The sequence below is a fragment of the Aegilops tauschii genome, chromosome 3 (genome assembly GCF_002575655.3).
Source record: "Aegilops tauschii subsp. strangulata cultivar AL8/78 chromosome 3, Aet v6.0, whole genome shotgun sequence".
Taxonomy (NCBI): domain Eukaryota; kingdom Viridiplantae; phylum Streptophyta; class Magnoliopsida; order Poales; family Poaceae; genus Aegilops; species Aegilops tauschii.
Genome location: NC_053037.3, coordinates 152,807,541 through 152,828,783, shown reverse-complemented (window position 1 = coordinate 152,828,783; position 21,243 = coordinate 152,807,541). Strand labels below are relative to the sequence as shown.

At 48.6% G+C, this 21,243-nt stretch overlaps 2 protein-coding genes across 2 annotated transcripts; one reads left to right on the top strand and one right to left on the bottom strand.

Moving 5' to 3' along the window:
• The first annotated feature begins 2,206 nt into the window (after window positions 1–2,206).
• LOC120976577 (uncharacterized) lies at window positions 2,207–6,239 on the top strand. Its single transcript, XM_040403707.3, has 2 exons — window positions 2,207–3,521; window positions 5,849–6,239. The coding sequence occupies exon 1, from the start codon at window positions 2,365–2,367 to the stop codon at window positions 3,496–3,498; it is 1,134 nt and encodes a 377-aa protein (XP_040259641.1). The 5' UTR covers window positions 2,207–2,364; the 3' UTR covers window positions 3,499–3,521; window positions 5,849–6,239.
• An 8,897-nt stretch (window positions 6,240–15,136) lies between these two features.
• LOC109769020 (uncharacterized) lies at window positions 15,137–15,877 on the bottom strand. The gene has a single exon (XM_020327759.1). The coding sequence runs from the start codon at window positions 15,875–15,877 to the stop codon at window positions 15,137–15,139; it is 741 nt and encodes a 246-aa protein (XP_020183348.1).
• Between the last annotated feature and the right edge of the window lie 5,366 nt (window positions 15,878–21,243).

Sequence of the window (21,243 nt, the reverse complement as noted above, 5' to 3'; positions counted from 1 at the left end):
CCTTTTTGCCCGGGCGAGGGGCTGAGTGGAAACCTGTGGTTACCAGTGAGCTGCCTGAGTTTTTCAGGTGCTTTCCATTGCGCAGTACTTCTGTACTATGGTTGCCAAGTCAGCGAAGTGTAATACGCGACGGCGGTTGATGGCGTTGAGGATTCCTTCGTCCGTGCAATTGTTGCGGAATACTGAGATCGCGTCTTCGTCGCGGCAATCTTCAATCTTGTTTTTGACAAGGAGGAATCTGGCCCAGAAGTGATGGACCGCTTCCTAAGACTGCTGTCCTATGCACATGAGATCGCTTATATCTGGGCGGGTGGGTGGATTTAAATCCGAACCCTGACCCAATTTGGGATCCGGAGTTTGAAAAACTTCCGAACTTAATAGTTCGGGCTTCGGGATATCAATTGATTTTTTAGGCCCGTCGTCCGATTCTAGGTTCGGAGGGCAGGGCGTGTCTTTCCGCAGGCGGGTGTCCGATTTTCAAACTCGGAGATCCGGACATAGTCCATCCTCAGTATAGAGGAAGAGTTGTCGTCTTGCTCCTCTACTACTGCTATCTGATGGGTGATCGGTGGAGATTTAATTTCTCTCTGGTCGGGTTTAAGCCCAATCCGATCGTAGTCTGTAGCGACCCCAGGGCGGCGATGCGATCTAGAAGCTCGTTTAAAGACGACAACTCTACCGGATCCATCTGCTTGGAGTATTTGGAGTCAACACGAAGGAAGTTTTCGATGACCCGAGAAGTCATCGTCGGCTTGACGGCCGAACGGGCGGTCATGGTAAAGCCTCCCAGCCGAAGGGTTTGGCCTGGGGCCAGTGCTCCTCCGGAGGTGATATTGTCCTTGATAACAAGGCGAGTCATCGATCCCGTCTTTGACGTCACAGCGGAACTCTCAATGAAAGCACCAGTGTCGATGTCAAAACCGGCGGATCTCAGGTAGGGGGTCCCGAACTGTGAGTCTAAGGTCGATGGTAACAGGAGACAGGGGACACTTTGTTTACCCAGGTTCGGGCCCTCTCTATGGAGGTAATACCCTACTTCCTGCTTGATTGATCTTGATGAATATGAATATTACAAGAGTTGATCTACCACGAGATCGTAATGGCTAAAACCCTAGAAGTCTAGCCTGTATGATTATGATTGCCCTCTACGGACTAAGCCCTCCGGTTTATATAGACACCGGAGGGGACTAGGGTTGTACAAAGTCGGTTACAGGGAAAGGAATCTTCATAGCCGGTCGCCAAGCTTTCCCTCCACGCCAAGGAGAGTCCCGTCCGGACACGGGAAGAGTCTTCGGTCTCGTATCTTCATAGCCCATCAGTCCGGCCCACGTCCAACAGGTCGGACACCCGAGGACCCCTTAGTTCAGGACTCCCTCAACGGGGGTGGAGATCATGAAGGTGGATCTCAACACCGTGTCGCCAAGGAAGAGGCCGTGGTTCGAGAAGATGCAGGCCGACATGCTCAAGTTCGACGACGAGTGACCTATACGGCGAGCGCCATCCTTTTTTGTCCGCTGGCAAGTGTGTTGGCATGACCACGGTCGCGATGGCGTGGTCGAACTCCCGCCCCTTTTTATGTGCTGGCATGTGTGCCGACTGCTGGCAAGTGCGCCAGCTGAACTGTGTGATGTTTTTCTGAAGCTGGCATTGTATGCCGACGCTGACATGGTGCTGGCATGAACTTCGGGCGACGACATGGCCGCTGGCATAATCTATGGCCGCAGGGGTTTTTCGAAATTTGCGTAGGAACATGAAATGGGTATCGAGCGTTGGACGCACTGCTGACCCAAATTTTAAAGAGGAGGACGCCGAGCGGGTGACCGACCCAAACGAATAAAAAGCGGACAAAAACATCGTCCCTTCAAGTCGGCACGTGGGAGTTGCTCTTAGGCTTTTGAGCTTTGATGAAGCGCACAATGTTGCTATCGAGAAATGACCAGCACAGTATATAGGTACAAACGTGCGCACGTTACAAACATTCGCTCGCCGATCGATCTCCGTGCTGTTTGCGCTGGCCAGCAGAGCAGCCCAGCACGGCGGTATGCCCGGGCCGTTCAAAGGCTGCCTGCCTGTCACCGCCCTGCACCTCCGCAGTTCCTCCGCCGTAGCTCTGCAACCCCAACTGCCAAAAGATTCCGCACGCAAAAGATAGCTAGCGTACACCTCCTCCTCGCCTGCTTCGCTCTCTTCCTCCCTTCCCCCCTCCTACCGTCTCAACTCGCCACCCCGCGGTCTCCGCAACCCGACAGAGTTCAAACTCGTATTACTACTAGTACTTCAACAACCAAACCCCTAAACCCTACCCCCCGGTCCCCATTCCCACCCAACCAAAGCGCCCAGCTCCTCCGCTCTCCCTCCGAGCCGATGGCGTCCCCGTCGTGGGTCATCCTGAGCCGGAAGGCGACCGCGCCCGCCGCCGGCGACGACGGCCTCCCGCAGGCCGCCGCGCTCTCCCTCGCCCTCGCCGCGCCGCCGCGGGTCACCACCGTCAAGCTGCGCCCGGCCGCCTGCACCGTCGAGCCGGACCCCGCCTGCAGGCACAAGTCCCCCTGCGTCCTCGCCGCCGACCCCTCCGGCCTCCTCCTCCTCCTCACCCCGCCGCCCCTCTCCGAGCGGGACGACGGGGAGCTGCGCACCAGCCGTGACGCCAGAGGCGTCGAGCGCACCATCCGCATCGGCCGTGTCCCCAGGCCGCGCTACGTCGTCTGCGACCTCTCCTCCGCCACCGCCACCGCCTCGCCCGTCCCCGACCCCCACGATCTCATCTTCAACAACGACCTCGGCGTCATCGCCGCGCCAGGGGGCGGCGGCCAATTCATGGTGGTCGAGTTCCAGACCATCGTCGGCGGCCGCGAAGCCACCCTCCTCTGCTTCTCGTCCGAGAGCGGCAAGTGGGCCAGGAAGAAGGTCGCCAACCCCCTGCCGCGTTGGATGTGGACCTTCTCCGACATCGTCTCCCACGGCGGCAAGCTCTGGTGGGTGGATTGCGTGGCGGGCCTTCTCGCGTGCGATCCCTTCGCCGATGAGCCGGCCATGGAGTATGTCCAGCTCCCGGCTGGGGACGTTCAGCACGGCCATGGTTGCGGCTACTGCGCCGAGAGAGAGCTCGGCTCCCGCCGCGTCGTGCAGGTCAGCAACGGCGTCTTCCGGTGCGTCGAGATGAGCTGTGCAAGCCACGGCGCTCCCAAGGTTTCCATGCGCACGCTGGCTGACCCGAGCACCGCAGAATGGACGTTTGAGTACGAGGCGAGCTTTTCTGAGATCTGGGCCGGTGACTCGTACAAGGCGGCGGGGCTGCCGAAGAAGGCTCCCGTACTCGCTCTCGTCCACCCCAACAATCCAGACGTGGTATACTTCTTCCTGCAACAGCGCCTCTTCGGCGTCAACATGCGCGCTAGGGAGGTCGTGGAGTGCGAGCCCTTGGACCCGGCCAAGTCGCAGAAGAAAGGCAGCTACTCTTCCGGGCTGCTACTCTTCCGGGCTCGTTTTCCCATTTGAGCTTCCTCCCATGTTCTCCGCAGGTGATTTATCTCCCTACTAGCTTGCATGGAACTCTTCCCCGCGCTAGCACTTTCTGTCAATTATTGTGTTGCTCTTCTACTGGATGTTATGCCCTCTGTTACAGAACATGATCATGTGGCGTGTGCGTATGTAATTATGCATAACAAACAAGCTTACATTAGGTTCGACTGCTGTAGAGTGTGGATTGGTCTACTGCTCAGAGCTTAATTACCATATACCGTTGAGCTAGTACTCCCTCAGGTCCTTTTTACTCTGCATATAAGAATTGTCTGAAGTCAAACTTCGTAAAGTTTGACTATATTTATATGAAAAAATATCAACATCTACAACGCTAAAGTTATACAATATGAAAATTTAAGTCACGACGCATCTAACGATAATGATTTCACATTGTGAATGTTCATATTTTTTCCTATAAAATTGGTCAAACTTTACGAGGTTTGATTTCAGACAAATCTTATATGCGAAGTAAAAAGGACCGGAGGGAGTAGTATGTGGATGTTTCCTCCAAGCCATCTATTTATTCCTCATTTATTTCCAGTGAGAAACTTCATTTATTTTGCTGAAATTTCCCACGAGGCTTAATTGACGTATTTGCTGGCACTTTAGTCTGAGCTAGGAATAGAAGTGTGAATCATATATCTAGTTTACAGGGCCATGTGCATGTGGATTGAATGGCTAATTTAGCTACTTGTTCTAATGTGTGATGTGCCTGTGACTGTGTGGTACCATTAGAGGCATTAGCTAGCTTGATGTCATGGTTCCTGTATTATCTTTGTATGTTATTTCAGTGCTGCATAATTCATTTGCCGCTTCGTTATCAAGTGTCAGGTCATGAGCAATGTGTATATACATCATAGTTTTAACTTTTAAATAGGGCGCTATCTCGATGCTATAGCATTTGGAGGGGCATCATGCTAAGCCGTTTTGTGCCATTTAGCATGCTATAGCTCCAATTTAGGGTGCTAATGCTTTTAGCGCTATTTGCCATTTTCCCGCTATTTAAAACTATGGTATTACATAAGATGCATGATTTTATAACTGTTATCTTATCGTTTGCTGCCACCTTGTTTGTTTTGCATCTTTATCCAATTTTTTTAAGCACTACTACTACTATAGTTGTAGTGAATTTGCCTTCAGAATAAACTACCATCAGTTCCTTTTGTTTACCAATCTACCTTAAGACAGACTTAGGTAGTGGAGTCAGCTCACCCCGGAAATTGTCTTCAGTGCCAGTTGGTCCTTATATACCTTTGATTCCGAAGTAACAAATTGTCACCAGGAAATCCATGAGGGACACTTTTCATTGCCTTTCAAACCTTTTCTTTTGATTTTACCTTGGTACCTGTAATTTGAGTTTGTGGCCTTGTATAAGGGAATGGAGGGAGTATCACAACACTTTAACCGGCTTTTGTGTTGTTTTGGTTGCCCAATTTGAATTTCTTGAGAAAGACATATTCTCATGAACATTTGTTTAGAAACACAGCACCTTGAATTACCCAATTTGAGTTTCCTGAGAAAGGCATATTCTCATGAATACTCTTTACTTCAGTAACAGACTAACAGTACATGTATCAGTACTTCACCTATTTGGGAAGCCAAGTGCCATTATATCGGTTTTGAGTGTTAGCATATGGGCAGTAGTTAGGCATACAGGGGCATGCACTAACATTTTGTGTCTCATGAGAGCTAGTTTATTGACTGGATATAATCAGTTTGGTGATTGATGAATCTTTGTATAAACCATCCTACTCTTCGTTGTTGGTTTTTGATCCAAAGCTGAAACTGAGTGCATGCATCTTATTTCATTATTGGCAATTGTTATCTGCTACTGCTATCGCCAATTTATAGATGTTACCTTGTTAATGCTTATGTGTAAACTAAGTAGTACAAGCTATGAAACTAGGGGTTCAGACTAGATTAGAGTGATAGGAAAGCATGTACGTACATTATATAAAGATAATTAAATTCTAGTGAGGAGGAGATTAATTGATAGGAAGCAGTTGCTGATTTTATTCTTCTTTTGGGCAAAACACTGACATTTTGAAACTCATTTTCCTGGCATTATGTCAAGTTGTTTAAATGTTTTCCTAAAAAAGTTTGAATTATCAGGCAACCTGTTCGTCTCCACTGATTGGTATATTTGAATTATTATTATTATTAGTTCTTGAGACAGTGTCACTCTTATATACTGTACCAAGTTTCTGTTGTATCGGATTACAGTTTCTACTAGTATTTCCATAACTGGAAACTAGCGTGTTTTGTTCAAATACATTGCATGTATCCAGTATTTTGCCTAACATCTCTTAGCTTTTTTTTTGCGAAGGTTCATCAGGGCTGAGTGCTGGAGATGGCGTGACTGAAGCTTTGGTTGAAGGTTTATCAGGGTTGAGTACTGGAGATGCCGTGACTGAAGCAGCGTCAACCTCAACGGCTTCTGCTCCATCCGGATGCAACATAGTTTAGCAGGGTGGGCATTCCTCTTGCATTGTAAGAAGCTCCGAGCCAAGTGAAGTTTGTTGCGTGTCATGACTGGTTATCATGTAATGGGCTCCGTTTGCCTGTGAACAACTCGATATGTTTTGCTACTTGTGTCCATGGTAGTTTCCTTTTCGACCTGGACCAATATGTACTGATACTATGGCTCATGGTACTGTATGGCTCATTTCACGAGCTGCCCTGACAATGTGGAAGGATCTATAAGTTTGTTATTGTTATATGCCTCTACTTACTTTTTTGACAACACAATCTCCTTTTATTCATTCACTGGTACTCCCTCGGTTCAGGGATATAAGATGTTTTGGATATTTCAATATGGACTACATACAGTCCAAAATGAGTGAACAAACCCGAAAGTGCTCTTTTGATTTTGAGCTCACATGCTCCCTGATAGAACAGTAAAATCTGAAAAAATAGTAAACAAATTCAAAATAAATTCTTATTTCTTTTTGTGATAAATATTGATGAGTGTTTTAACTGCCCGCAAAGTTTTGTGATGAAATAACATTGGTGTAGGTCTGGCAAAAATAACAAAATCGATGCTTCAAAATGCTTCCAACAATAGTCTTTTTGGCACATTATTTTTTTCCAAACCTCCATGAAATGATTGTTTGGTCGCTATTTGAACTTGAGGCCTTCTGTATTTATGTTTTGCAGTTTCATAAAGTGTTAGCGAGAAACACGCAAACCACCCCTCCCGAGCACCCACCGTATACCAGGAAATCCTCGAAAAATTATTGCCCTCACTTCTACTTCCTCCGTTCCCAAATATTTGTATTTCTAGAGATTTCAATGAGTGACTACATACAAAGCAAAATGAGTGAATCTACACTCTAAAATATGTCTACATACATCCGTATGTTGTAGTCCATTTGAAATGTCTAGAAAGACAAATATTTGGGAACGGAGGGAGTACCATTTTTAGGTCATTGACGACCCAAAGAACTTCATGCAGGTGCGCCTCCGGCCTGCCCAGGACGAAAAACCCATTTTTGTCATAGAATAGGTGCCCACCATATCCATGATGATACGTGTTGTCACAGTTATCATCACTTTCATGATAGACATTTTTTTCGTTCGGGCCATAATGTCACGGATGTATCTATTTCCTGTAGTGAAATATTCAGGCAAAATATTGGGCGTTTAATGCCTAAACCTCATTTGTCCCCAAGGAATTTTTTTTCTGCTACCATACTAACCCCCTCTCTCGCTGCTGTTCGGGATAGCATTCCATGTTATCCTTGCTCTTTACCTTCTCCCTGATCGATCTACGTGATCTTGGGTACCTACAGGGCCTTAGAACGAGAAGATGACAAGACACAACCCCGTTGGAATCAGATAAATACAAATAACATCAAATACGCAAAGTCATTCCAGTAATCACATGCACAAATACGCAAAGTCATTCCAATAATCACATGCACAAATACATAGGGTTGCAAGGCCTTGCATCAATACATTGCCTTACCGAATTATTCACACGCAGCTATCGGACCGCAAGATGAACTCATTGAAGATGACATCAAGATAAATTATTGATTGATAATATGTCTTACAATAGGAGTGCGGCGATTTGGCTCCCGGGCTCAGATGAGCCCGGGCCAAATGAAAAAATCAAAAAAATAGAAAAAAAATTCAAAAAACTCTGAATTTTTTTTTGCAAGAAAGATGCTTGTATGCGTGATGTTCGTCCAGAATTTGGTGCAGTTTTGACATTCGAGGAGCGCGCGACAAAAAAGACAAAATCCATCTATGTGAGTAAGGTTACTGTTCATGAACGGTTTTGGCCGGTTTTCACTTTTTTGCCACGAGCTCCACAGATGTTCAAATGGGATGAAAATTTGCACGCACATCATGCACTCAAACATCTTGTACCACGAAAAAATTTGAATTTTTTTGAACACTTTTTGTATTTTTTATCGCGTTACTGTTCATCGGGTACATCTGAGCCCGGGCTCCAGGATGAATTATCCTTACAATAGTTGCTAGATGCGATACACTGATTACAATTTAAGATGGATGGCTGCGGTGATGACAGTGGCAGAGGCTATGAAGACGAAATGGGAAATGGCGGCGGCTAGGGTTGGAAGACGGGTTTTGGTTCTACATTTCACAAATGATGCTCTCCATGTTGATATTCTAGCATTGACCCCTTTATAGAAATTGGTCACGTGGACAATTTGGAGCCGGCGGTGTGTGGTGCGAGCGGGTGCGCTCGTACCATGCGCCCTCTTGTGCTCCATGAAACCTATTGCGCCTCCTGTTGACTTTCCTCTTCTACCTAACTTTGTATTTCCTTGTATATGATGATATCCTTCAATGTTTAGTCCCTTTTCCCGCAGAATCACATTAAATAAAAGGGTTTCACGATCTCTCACATTCATTAGTCATTATTGCCAATATCAGAGTGATTTTCTTGGAAATTCCGGAATTATCCGGTTTAAACAATGGTGCAATGAGCGCAAAAATATCACTCATCAACCTCCCCAAGCTTAAACATTGATCATCCTCAAGAAAGAAAGAAAACTCAACCATAAGGAACTTAGTTGTTTAAACAAAATAACGGGAAGATTTTGGTTCACTAACAATTGGTACACCTAGATAGCCCTCCGCTTTCTTGACCTGAAAACTTAGTACAGTTGTAGCAGTGGCTTGGTTATTTATGCAAGATTGAAGAAAGAAGAGCAAGATTAAAGAGAGGAGGGTTGGCTCATGGCCGCTTCAGAGAAAACCAAGATGCTGACCATGAAGATGGACGTGTTGGATCCCGATGAGACCGAAATCGTGCAAGCCGTCCGTGCAAAGATGTTGAAACGCTTAGCGACAGAGATAACAGAGGTGTAAGTTGCTGACGAGCCGGCGACAAAGTGATGATGGAGGTGGGATGGCCAGCCGGTCTGAGAGGGCATAATTTGCACTGACTGCCGAACTAAAACTTTTGTTATCGGGTGCATGTAAAAACTAATGAACAATCGCTGGTTTCTGGTTGTGAAGTATACATATGCACTTTTATTTGCTCATCAAAATTGCTACCAATCATTATTTGCAGTTCAAATGTATTCAGATGGGGCCGAACTGGACCGATGTTTTGGACACAACGATGAATGAAAGTCCCGTATCTATGTTCGCCAACGTGTCCACATACGGATAGTGACTTGGGAGGACGGCGATGAAGATAACTGCATATAGTTAATCCGTCCCTTCAAACGTCCGCGAACGCGGTCGGTCGCGCGAAATAGTGACAGGTAATCCCACAAATTATCATTTTCACAATATGGTACCTCATTTAGCAAACCTCAAATCCATACAACCACATGCATCGTAAACTATTGCTATGATCCAACACAAAGCGTCCGGCCACTACATCAATACATGCCATAGGACTACAAATAGTTGGCATGTTCTACTAGCTATCGACAAAGATTGTTGACGACTGCACTTGCCCTTCCCTGTGTCAGCGTCCTTGGCATCTTTGTCGCGGCTGAAAGAACATGCGGTGCCCCCATGTTTCGTTTTGGTAATTGATGACAATCTCTATGGACTAATGGTTGCCTTAAGTTATATTTGAAGGATTTGTCCATAGGCATTTCTTGAAGTCCATGTGTTGGTTTCAAGGAGTTTATGTGGTGACCAAGGTGTTATTAAGGAATTATCCAAAGATTGGTCATGTGAGAGTTGAGCTTATTGCAAGCATGTCTTGAAGAAGAAGATTGTGTGATCATTCATGTTTACCTTCAAGACATCATCCAAATGAAGAGAGTTGGAAAGAGTCAAGGTTGATCAAGACTAAGTCAAGAGTGAATCAAGTTGATCAACACACAAAGCGCACAAGATGTACCGAGGGATCAAGCGATCCCATGGTATGGTAAGCATTGCCAATTACGCTTTGTGTACTAACCCATGGTCTTCGTGAGAGTTCTTTGTGGGGTTAGGTTGCGGTGTGCAAGTTCAAGTGAAGCGGGCAAGTTCAAGTAAAGCATCACGAAGAGATCAAATGCTTGAAGCTTGCCATCCATTGTGGTGACAATGGACTTGTGAAGATGTGCGGAAGGGTGGCTCACCCATAGTGGAGTATGGGGGAGCAATCAACTAGTCTTCATCGAGCCAACGCAATCAAGAAAGGTGGTCCATCTTGAGGGAGTCAAGATCGTCATCATCTAGCTCAAGTGGACCATGTGCAAGGCAAAGATTTGCTCTTGATAGGTTTTCTATTTTACCGGTCTCATGATGGTAGTTGGGAGACCGGGTTATAGGATTGATTGTCGTACTATCAAGGGGGGCTCTTGATGAGTAGCTTGATCGTATCGTTCATAGAGAGCTCAAACCATTGCATCCTTGCATCATCTTTATTGGTTCTTGTTTGGTTCTTCTCTTTGTGAGTTTTGGAGCTTATGGTCATTTTGATGACAAGCTTGAGTTCATCGAAAACGGAGTTCACTCGCATCATCTATGATGTTTTCAATGTTGGAGGTTATGCCGATTCTTACTCTTTTGATGCTACTCGTCGTCTTGTATCCAACAAGCTTGAGTTTGCTCAATTCGGAGCTCATATGAAGAAGTTTTGGCAGTTCTGTTTGGTCCCAGCGGTAGTACCGCGGGCCGGAGCGGTAGTACCGCTTGGGTGCTACAAGCGGCAGTACCGCTGGTAGCCCCCAGCCGTAGTACCGCTGCGGCTTTGTGCTAGTATCGCCTCGATTCGAGGGGTCTTTTTCCGTGTCGGGTTTTACGGTACTAGCCGCGGCAGTGGAGGCGGTAGTACCGCTCGTGTGCGGTAGTACCGCCCTGACCGCCGCGGTAGTACCGCTTTGGGCCCAGCGGCAGTACCGCGAGGGGGAGCGGTAGTACCGCTGGCCAAGCGGTAGTATCGCTCTCTGCAGGGCTGCTATGGGGGTAACGGTTGGATTTTCCCCCTCCTATAAAAGGGGGTCTTCTTCCCCAATGAACCTTATCCTTTGAGCTCGTGTTCTTCCCCCATTGTTGACCTTCTTCGAGCTTGCTAACTCTCAATCCCTCCATGGATTCTTGCTAGTTTTTGAGGGAAAAGAGAGAGGAGATCTAGATCCACATTTCCACCAATCACTTTCTCCTCTATGTGAGGGGAACCCCTTGGATCTAGATCTTGGAGTTCTTGGTGTTCTCCTTCTTGTTCTTCCTCTCATTTTCCTCCCTAGCATTAGTTGCTTCGGTGGGATTTGAGAGAGAAGGACTTGGGCACTCCGTGTGCCCTTGCCATTGCATTTGGTGCATCGGTTTGAGTTCTCCACGATGATACGTGGAATTTACAAGTTGAGAAGCTTATTACTCTTGGGTGCTTGGTACCCTTGAGCTTGTTCCTCTTGGGTGCTTGGGCGCCCTAGACGGTTCGTGGTGTTCGGAGCTCAATCATTGTGGTGTAAAGCTCCGGGCAAGCGTCGGGGTCTCCAATTAGGTTGTGGAGATCGCCCCGAGCAATTTGACGGGTTCCGGTGACCGCCCCCAAGGGTTGCCAAAGTGTACGGGTTCGGTGACCGCCCCCAAGGGTTGCCATTTGTACGGGTTCGGTGACCACCCTCAAGGGTCCCTTAGTGGAATCACGGCATCTTGCATTGTGCGAGGGCGTGAGGAGATTACGGTGGCCCTAGTGGCTTCTTAGGGAGCATTGTGCCTCCACACCGCTCCAAACGGAGATTAGCATCCGCAAGGGTGTGAACTTCGGGATACATCGTCGTCTCCGCGTGCCTCGGTTATCTCTTACCCGAGCCCTTTACTTATGCACTTTACTTTGTGATAGTCATATTGTTTCTGGTCATATATCTTGCTATCACCTAAGTAGTTTTTCTTGCTTAGCATAAGTTGTTGGTGCACATAGGTGAGCCTAGTTGTTGTAGGTTTTGTGCTTGAAAAATTAACCGCTAGGTTTATTCCGCATTTATTCAAGCCTCAATCGTAATTATTTTAAAGCCCCTATTCACCCCCCCTCTAGGCGACATCCACGATCTTTCAGCGGCGTTGCGCTCGAAGATGCAAAATGGTTCAAGCCGGATCTGCTCCTCGTAGAAGTTGTTCGAGTTGTCACTGTCCTCCTTCTCCTCTTTAGGGGGCAGTCCGACCATGACACGGACCGCTCAGTTTTTCTCTCGGACGAGGGCATGCGTGTTCCTCCTTTGTCGCTTCTGGACGATGCGGGCACGAACCACTTCCTCGTCCAAGGCAGCGCACGATGCGGCATCGTTCGTGTTCGCCTCTGCATTTTCGGCAGCGAGGTGGGCCTTGGCCTCCCACGCCCTCTCCTTCACACGGCGGGGTACACCTGTCCCTGTAACACTCAAATGCCTCCGCACCAGAGATAGGGCGACAAACGGAGCTCGAGCCTTCAGCCCTGGCGGATCCGAGCTCCAGTTGCGCCGATGCAACGGATTCTCCTCGGATCAAATCCAACCTCGGTCGGGTGCACTCTTCCCAGCGACGGAGGGTCATGCAGACGACCATAGCCTCCTCCTCCCCACATGAGACGATGCCCTAGTCGATGGATCAGGAGTGGCCAGAGTCGATCCACTGCCCGCGATGCCAGAGAAGGTCGAAGATTGCTAAAAGGGAGCTTGCGGCGGACTAAAGTGGGATGGCTAAAATTTGATCCGGAATACGGATGGGTACGAATATGTGTGGAGTCGAGGTGGGCCAGCGTGGATTGGATCTGACATAGCGGATGCGTCTCGGCCTCCCTATATCAGCCTAGATTTCGGCTGGATATGATTAGCCCATACTTATAGGGCCGGTAAGTCGAGTTGGAATTTTGTGACCGGTCATTATGCCATTCGCGCGGGCGTAGGGATTTGGGAGGCCGGTTGTAGATGTTGTAGGTATACTGCATGTTCTTTGGTAATCGTTTGGGAACGGACGACGCTCGGCCGGTCGCGTCCCTCACACGTGTCCAATGCGGGCCCAGAAGCCTTATCTCCACCACCGCTTTCTTCTTATCCAAACGAAGCACATCTCCTTCCTCTGTTCAATCCCCTCCCCTTCCGCTCCCTTCCTTCTTTCAATCTGGCCAGCCGGTGAGAGCCCTCCGCCATGCCATCTCCTCTACCCATGCCGGCAGTCGAGGTCGTGGGCGTCGAAGGCGGCTGGGCCTGTGTGCTGCAATCGGCCACGACGGGCAGCCGCGCGCCCGGGGCAACGGCCTGGCCGTGCACCACCCATGCATCTGTTGTCCTTCGGCGTCGCGCTACTTGCTCCGACGAGGCTGAGCTACAAGTGGCGACCGGTCACCAGAGAAGATGTGAACCGCAGCGAGACATGCTGCAACCGGCCTCGGCGGAAGCTGGGACCGCATGGTGGCTTGCTGCAACCGGGGGCGTTGAAAGAGCTGCGACGACGCCGATGATGCTGGAACCGGCGAGCTTTTTTGCTGGAACCGGCGGCAGGAGGTGCTACTACCATGATAGCAAAATGTTGGAACCAACCGCCGCGGCCTCCGGCAGGTTTTTTTTTGCTTCAAACAGCCATTGATTTTGCTGGAACCATTAATTTTTTTTGCTGGAACCTGTGATTTCCATGTATGCGAGTACAGAAGCATTTTTTTTGTTCTGGGATCATAACTTTTGGTGCGACCGACCAGAAATTCTGCTTCAACAAGCCATTTTTTTGCTGGAACCATTAAGCAATTTTGCTGGAATCAGCGATTTCCATAAAAGCAAGTACAGAAGCATTTGTATTTTTATTGCTGGGATTGCAATTTTTGGTGCGTCCAGCGAGAAATTTTGCTTTAATCAGCCATCTTTTTTGTTGGAATCATCAAGGTTTTTTGGCTACCACCTTGTTTTGTTTTTTGCTAGAATCAGGCTAAAATTTGCTACCATGGTCTTCTGATTTTGCTACAACCAACGGGGGGTTGCCGTGAATCCTGGCGATGAGATCTAGCATGGAACAGCAGGGGCGGCGCGTTGCTGCAGGGGGGGGAGGGGAGAGGACGGCGCGCGCACCAGACGAGCTGTGCGAGATGCGGAAGGCAACCTGTGTTACGCGAGGAAGAAGGACCTTTGGGGCGAACCGTTTTTCTCAGATCCGACGGACTAGACACCTGCCGGGCCGCGCGTGACCGGCCGAATTTGGTCCGCGGGCGCCTAGTTCTTTTGTGAGTTGTGAGAGACAGCGTGGCTGTGTCCGTCAAAGCTGCGTTTGCCCCAACTCCTGCACGGCACCACGCCTCCCAAGCTGCTCGTCTGCCCCGCAGACTCCAAAACGGCAACTGCCAAAGGCCATCGTGTATAAGGCAACAGAGCTCCATCCAACGACTCGTCTCGTCGTCGCAGCAGCGCGGCAAATTTGACAAATTTGACAAATCACAGAATGAACTATCCGTGAAACTATTGCACGCGGTTGACCTTTTTGTGTGACGCCACACGAAGGCGTCACACTACACTGTGCAACGCCTCACAGATAGGCGCTACACGGCCAGCGTCGCACCCGTGCGATCAGAAAATTACTAAGTCAGTGTGCAGCGCCTGGGAGCTAGGCGCTACACAGTGTGGCGCCTAGCTCCCAGGCGTTGCACTAGTGCAGCGCCTGAGAGCTAGGCGCCACGGGTCAGCCGCGTGAAATAGTTTCACGGACAGTTCATTCTGTGATTTGATTTCGTCTATAGGTCAAATTTGTCAAATTTGCCTAGCTGTGCCGCTGCAAAAGCCACGACAAAAGCCCAAGAATTGTTGCCACGGAGAGAGAAAAGAAAGAGAGGAGCGATTCAAAGTCGTAGTACAAACGCATCAATCCCCCATCCACTCATCAGTTTAGTTCATCAACACCCTCGTGGAGAAAACCACGGGGTGGAAGTAGCCTTGAGGCCAATTTCAATGTTCGATCTCAAACGGACGTACGTTTCATCTGCTTTCTGTCCGTTTAAGATGGCGTTTCATCTGCTTTCCGTCCGTTTAAGATGGCATTGAGGCCGTGTCCGTCCGGGATTGTGGATGCAACGACCGTGCGTCCAACACGCGGCCGCATCTCGTCCGTTCACCACCACACTAAAATGAAAATGATGCATATGAAATGGTTCAAATCAAACATAGAAATCTGAAATAGTCTTACAACCCAATCAAAATTTGTCTGCATGACAAGAAAACAATATCAAATAGTCTTACAACCCAATCGAAATTTGTTCGCATGACAAGAAAGTAAACTGATAGATGTACTGGTTGCCAATGTGAGTCCACACGTGCTCAACCAAGTCATCCTGGAGCTGGACATGAGTATGCCAATCACGCAATTCCCGATAAAACTTGACAAATTGTTCAAAGGTTGCAGGAGGTGCATGCTCAGGCTCAACATTCCCTTGGCCGTAGATGGTATCGTCGCGCTCATCCTCCACGGTCATTTTGTGCATGATCACACAAGAAGTCATCACCTTCCAAAGCTTCTTCGTGTTCCATGTCAATGCAGTGTTACGAATGATACCCCACCAAGACCCGAGCACACCGAAAGCACGCTTCACATCCTTCCTAGCACTCTCTTGCATTTGGGCAAACCTCTGTCTCTTCTCTCCTTGCGGATTGTGTATGGTCTTCACAAGAGTGGACCACTGAGGATAGATGCCATCAGCTAGGTAATATCCCTTGTTGTAATGGTGGCCATTGACCTCAAAGTTGACCTCCGGGGAGTGCCCTTCGGCAAGCCTTGCAAACACCGGAGACCGCTGAAGAACACTAATATCATTCTGAGAACTAGTCATGCTGAAGAAAGAATGCCATATCCAGAGATCTTGTGAAGCTACAGCTTCAAGTATAACAGTGGCACCTTTCACATGCCCCTTGTGATGCCCCTGCCAAGCAAATTGACAGTTCTTCCACTTCCAGTGCATACAATCTATACTACCAATCATGCCCGGAAAAGCCCCTCTCGGCATTGATCGTCAACAACCTCTCTGTATCAGTGACAGTTGGCTCTCTGGGGTACTCCGGGCCAAACACTTCCACCACGGCCATGCAAAAACTATACAATGAGAGGAGACATGTGGACTCACTCATGCGAACATACTCATCCACAAGATCACCAGGAATTCCATATGCAAGTATGCGGATAGCTGCAGTGCATTTCTAGTATGAAGAGAAACCAAGCTTGCCTAGGGCATCCTCTTTGCACTCAAAGTATGGTTCATGCACGACCACTCCCTCGCGAATACGATTGAACACATGCCTTCTCACTTGGAATCGGCGACGAAATTGATGTGGCCTGAAGAGTGCACCATCCTTAAAGTAATCGGCATAGAGAAGGGTGTGGCCTTTCTCCCTATTGCGGTCTAAGGCCGGAGCATGGCCGGGGATTGATCCCCTGTACCGAGGCCGCTTCCTACTAATGTGTTCATGTACGACCAATGTAGCCACAAGCTCTTCACCATATGAGGATGAATCATCCGATGAGCAAATGAAGCTATGAAAGAAAAAGTCATCACCACTATCCATTGTACCTTTTGAGCAATCCGTCGAACGCCTTGCCGTCATGCTGGGGAAGCCGCCGGATAGTGCACGCCCTGCTCCCCTCGCAGGCAGCAAAACAAGGCTTTGGGGTCGGTGGTGCTGGAGGGCGAAGAGGTTTGGGAGGACGGGCGACGCCGACGACCGTAGATTCTCTCCCACCGGCAACAAGGAGAACACCAGCCAAATGCTTTTCAGAAGGCCGGTGGGGAGACGGCTATGGCATGGCGAGGTGCTGGTTGGGATGGCCCTTGTGGAAGACAACGCGACCGGGGAGGGTGGTGGCGGCGGCAATGTCGGGGGCGGAGGGAGGTAGAGGAAGAAAAAAGAGGGGTATGTCTCCCCGACGGGCGGGCCAGGGCAGGACAAGGGCAGGCGCCCCTTGCGTCCGCGCGTGTCCGTTTGACCACAAACTTGGCCCAAACTTGGGCCGGGAATGGGTCGAAAGAGGACAGAAAACGGACGACAGTCCGTTTGCGGCCGCACGTTGGAAGGCTTGCTTTGTCCGTTTACCCTTAAACGGACGTGGGCGAACAGGATGGGGTCTCGCGTTGGAGTTGACCTAAACCCCTGGAAATTAGGCGGCTAAAACCCTACTACTACTACCCTGACACACATTCCCATCGTTCACGGGCATCGGCATCACTCCACTACTCCACCCTTCTCCGGTCTCCTGCTAAAATGGCTCCGCCGGCGTGGGTCATCCTGGGCACCGTCCTGCGCGTGTCGGAGCAGCAGGACGCGGACCTCTCCCTCGAGCTCGCCGCACCGCCGCGCGTCTCCGTCCTCACCGTGCCCCCGCGCGTGTCCCCCCCGTCCAGGCCGACCCCACCAGCGGCGCCTGCCTCTGGTTGTCACCGCGGACCCTGCCTCCGGCCTCCTCCTCCTCTATGCCCCGCCGCCCCCTCCCGCTCCCACTCCACCTCCCCCGCCGGCCTACCGCAACGGGAGGCTCGTCCTCAACATCACCGACATCGAGCGTCGGCCGCCGGCCTACTTCGTCTGCGACGTCGCCTCCGCCACCGCTTTCCGCCTCCTGCAACCCGACCGCGACCCGAGGGGGCTAGGTTCGGAGATCAACGCGTCGAACCTCGGCTTAGTCGCTGCTGCCCGAGAATTTGAAATTACATGTGATACATTTCAGCTGTAGGATTTGACTCATGAAGAAATTAAAGCAAAATTGTTTCCTTGTACTCTTGAGAAGGAAGCCGCTAAATGGCTACTAGAACAGCCCGGAGGTACCTTGAATAATTGGAGGAAGTTATCGTCTGTGTTCTTCGCTTATTTTTATTCTCAAGGAAAATTATACAATATAAGAAGAAAGATTGGTTTGCTTTGGGCAACGTCCAAGTGAGCGTTTGGTTGATGCTTATAAAAGATACCGGAAGATACTCGTTGAATGTCCTGAACATTATTACCCTAATTACTTAATGGTGAACTTCTTTTATAGGGGACTTGATTCACAAAGCAAGCATGCATTAGACATTGCTCCCCAATGATCCTTTATGGGGACTAATATTTCTCAAGCTTGGGGTTGTTCGATATGATGTGACAAAATGCTGAAAGTTGGTTCATACGCTGAAAGGAGAAGAAGAAGATTGATCTCGGTTATGATAGTATTAAATTCTTCTCTAAATTAGAGAAGATGAGAAATCTTCGTCAAGAACTTTATATTGGAAGTGTCCTTGCTTTACGAATTTTGAAAGATTTTTCTGAGTTTTTGCAGATACCAAACAAATGTTTTGTAAAACATAATAGGGAATCGAAAGCAATCCGCATAGTCGAAGCAATAACGAAGAAGACTATTCCGCCTCCTAAGAGGAGAGAGCCTTATTTTCAGAAGAAGGCAAAAGAAAAGGGAGAGACACCTCAAACCAAGTTGGGTCTTGTTTTAAAGGTTTCTTGGGCAGGAATTCAAATATGTAAATAGTTTCAAAAACGGATTTTTGGTGTGAGCCATTCAAATGATATAACAAAATGAAATGAAAGTCTTTAGTTTGAGAGAGGGAAACTTGTGTCCATGCAACCCTTCTCTCCTCTCTCACCACGCCCGCGTGGATCAAAGCTGCGGTGCCGCACCACGCCTGGCAATGCCAAGCAGCTCGTCTGCCCCGCAATCACCGAAACGGCAACTGCGAAAGGCCGGTTGCGTAAAGACTACCCAGCTCTGCCCAACGACCAGTCTCGTCGTCCTACTCCTAGTGAAAGCTGAATAAAACTATTGCTTATTGATTATTTGGTGCGGCATACAAGAGTATATAAGAGGGTACAAACCGACTTGGGGTAGGGGTACAAAACTGACTTGGACTAGAAGTCGTATACCATAATGACTACTCTAACATCCCCCCGCAGTATCAACGGCAGGCTCGACGACATTGAGACTGAAACAGATATCTTGAAACGGCTTAGTAGGCAGTGCCTTGGTGAAAATGTCAGCAAACTGAGCCGTAGAGGGAACATGAAGCACCCGAACCTGACCAAGAGCAACCTTTTCACGAACAAAATGAATATCAATCTCAATATGCTTTGTGTGTCGGTGTTGAACTGGATTGCTGGTCATGTAGACTGCTGATATGTTGTCACAGTAGACAATAGTGGCCTGCTCAATAGGCCTGTGTAGCTCGGAGAGTAACTGCCGAATCCAGATGGTATCTGCAACGGCATGTGCCACAGCGCGATACTCAGCGTCGGCCGACGAACGTGAGACTGTAACCTGTCTTTTCAAAGATCAAGAAATCAAATTGTTACCAAGAAAAACAAAAAAACCGGAAGTGGACCTTCGAGTGTCAGGACAACCAGCCCAGTCTGCATCAGAGTATGCGGTAAGCGAGTTTGGAGAAGAATTATTGAGGTGGAGACCATGATTGAGAGTTCCTTTTAAATACCGAAGAATGCGTTTAACATGATTATAGTGAGGAACCCGGGGATCATGCATATAGAGACATGCTTGTTGAACATCAAAAGAGATTTCAGGACGAGTAATGGTGAGATATTGGAGAGCACCTGTTAGGCTACGATAGAGAGTAGGATCGGAAAAGGGTTCACCGGTAGCCGAAAGTTTAAAACTAGTATCGACAGGAGTGCGAGATGATTGACAGTCAAGCATACCAACACGATTAAGAAGATCAAGAATATACTGGCGTTGGGAAAGAAAAAGGCTGGAGGAATCTCGAACAGCAGCAATGCCTAAGAAATGATGAAGGAGTCCTAGGTCAGTCATAGAAAATTCAGATCTAAGAAGAGAGACAATATGATCTAAGAACTTTTGAGAGGAGGCGGTAAGAATGATATCATCTACATAGAGAAGTAAATAGGCAGTGTCAGAAGTTTGATGATACACAAAAAGAGAGGTGTCGGAGAGAGATGGAGTGAAGCCTATTGTTTGAATGAAGGAGGAGAAGCGTTGAAACCAAGCTCGTGGGGCCTGTTTAAGACCGTAGAGAGATTTCTGAAGAAGACATACATGAGTTGGAAAGGATGGATTTTCAAAACCCAGAGGTTGCTGGCAGTAGACAGTTTCTTGAAGGGAACCATGGAGGAAAGCATTTTTAACATCAAGTTGGTGAATGGGCCATGAAGAGGAGACAGCAACACTAAGAACGGTGCGAATGGTGCTAGGTTTAACAACAGGAGAGAAGGTTTCTTCGTAAACAATTCCTTGTTGCTGAGAAAAGCCACGACAAACCCACCTGGCTTTATATCGTGAGAGGCTCCCATCAGAGTGGAACTTTTGGCGAAAAATCCATTTGCCAGAAACAATATTTGTATTGGGAGGACGAGGAACAAGTTGCCAAGTGTTGTTTTGAAGTAAAGCATTATATTCTTCTTGCATGGCAGCGGCCCAATTGGGATCAAGTAGAGCAGTTTTGTAATTCTTTGGAAGAGAAGTGAGAGATACGGAGGTATGAAGGTTTAGGCGGTCTTGGGGTTGATGAAATCCTGATTTAGCCCTAGTACGCATGCGATGATCATTAATCGGGGCTGCTGTAGGAATAGCACGAAGGGGTAAGGTGGGTACTGGTGAGTCCGGCGCAGCGGAAGAGTCGGACGAAGGAGTAGGGCTGGGTGGTGGAGTGGGAGCAGGGCTGGGTGGTGGAGTGGGAGTAGGGGCCGGGGGTGTTGGGGAGGAAGCAGGGGTCGGGGGTGTTGGAGACGTCTCGGGTGGGGTGAGTGTATGGTTGGGATTGGCTATGGTGGGTGTTAATGGTGGTGGTGATAAGTTGTGTTCGGCAGGTAGGGGAGTATATAGTTGGAAAGGACGGGGAGAGGGGGTGTTTGCGGAGCTAGGGGTGTTGGATGGTGTAGTAGTGCGTTGTGAGAAAGGAAAAATGTGCTCAGCAAACATGACATGACGAGAGACATGAACGTGTCCGGTGTGAAGGTCGAGACAGCGATAGCCTTTGTGCTCGTCAGAGAAGCCGAGAAAAGCACATGGGATAGAGCGTGGTGACAATTTATTTGCAGAAGTGGCGTAGGCATTGGGAAAACAGAGACAGCCGAAAACACGAACTGCGGAGTAGTCGGGGTGGGAAAGAAAGAGGGAATAATAGGGAGTAGTGTTGGGTTTAGTTTTATAAGGTCGAATACTTAGAAGGAAGGTGGCCATGTGTAGGGCTTCAGCCCAAAACTTGGGAGGCATAGATGATTGAATGAGGAGAGTGCGAACTATATCATTGAGGGTGCGAAGAGAGCGTTCTGCTTTACCATTTTGAGGGGAGGTGTAGGGACATGAGAACCTAAGCAGGATGCCATGTTGTAAGAAGAAAGTACGATT

Excerpts from the sequence above, each read along its gene's own strand:
- LOC120976577 (XM_040403707.3), top strand. The coding sequence starts at position 2,365 with ATGGCGTCCCCGTCGTGGGTCATCCTGAGCCGGAAGGCGACCGCGCCC.
- LOC109769020 (XM_020327759.1), bottom strand. The coding sequence starts at position 15,877 with ATGATTGGTAGTATAGATTGTATGCACTGGAAGTGGAAGAACTGTCAA.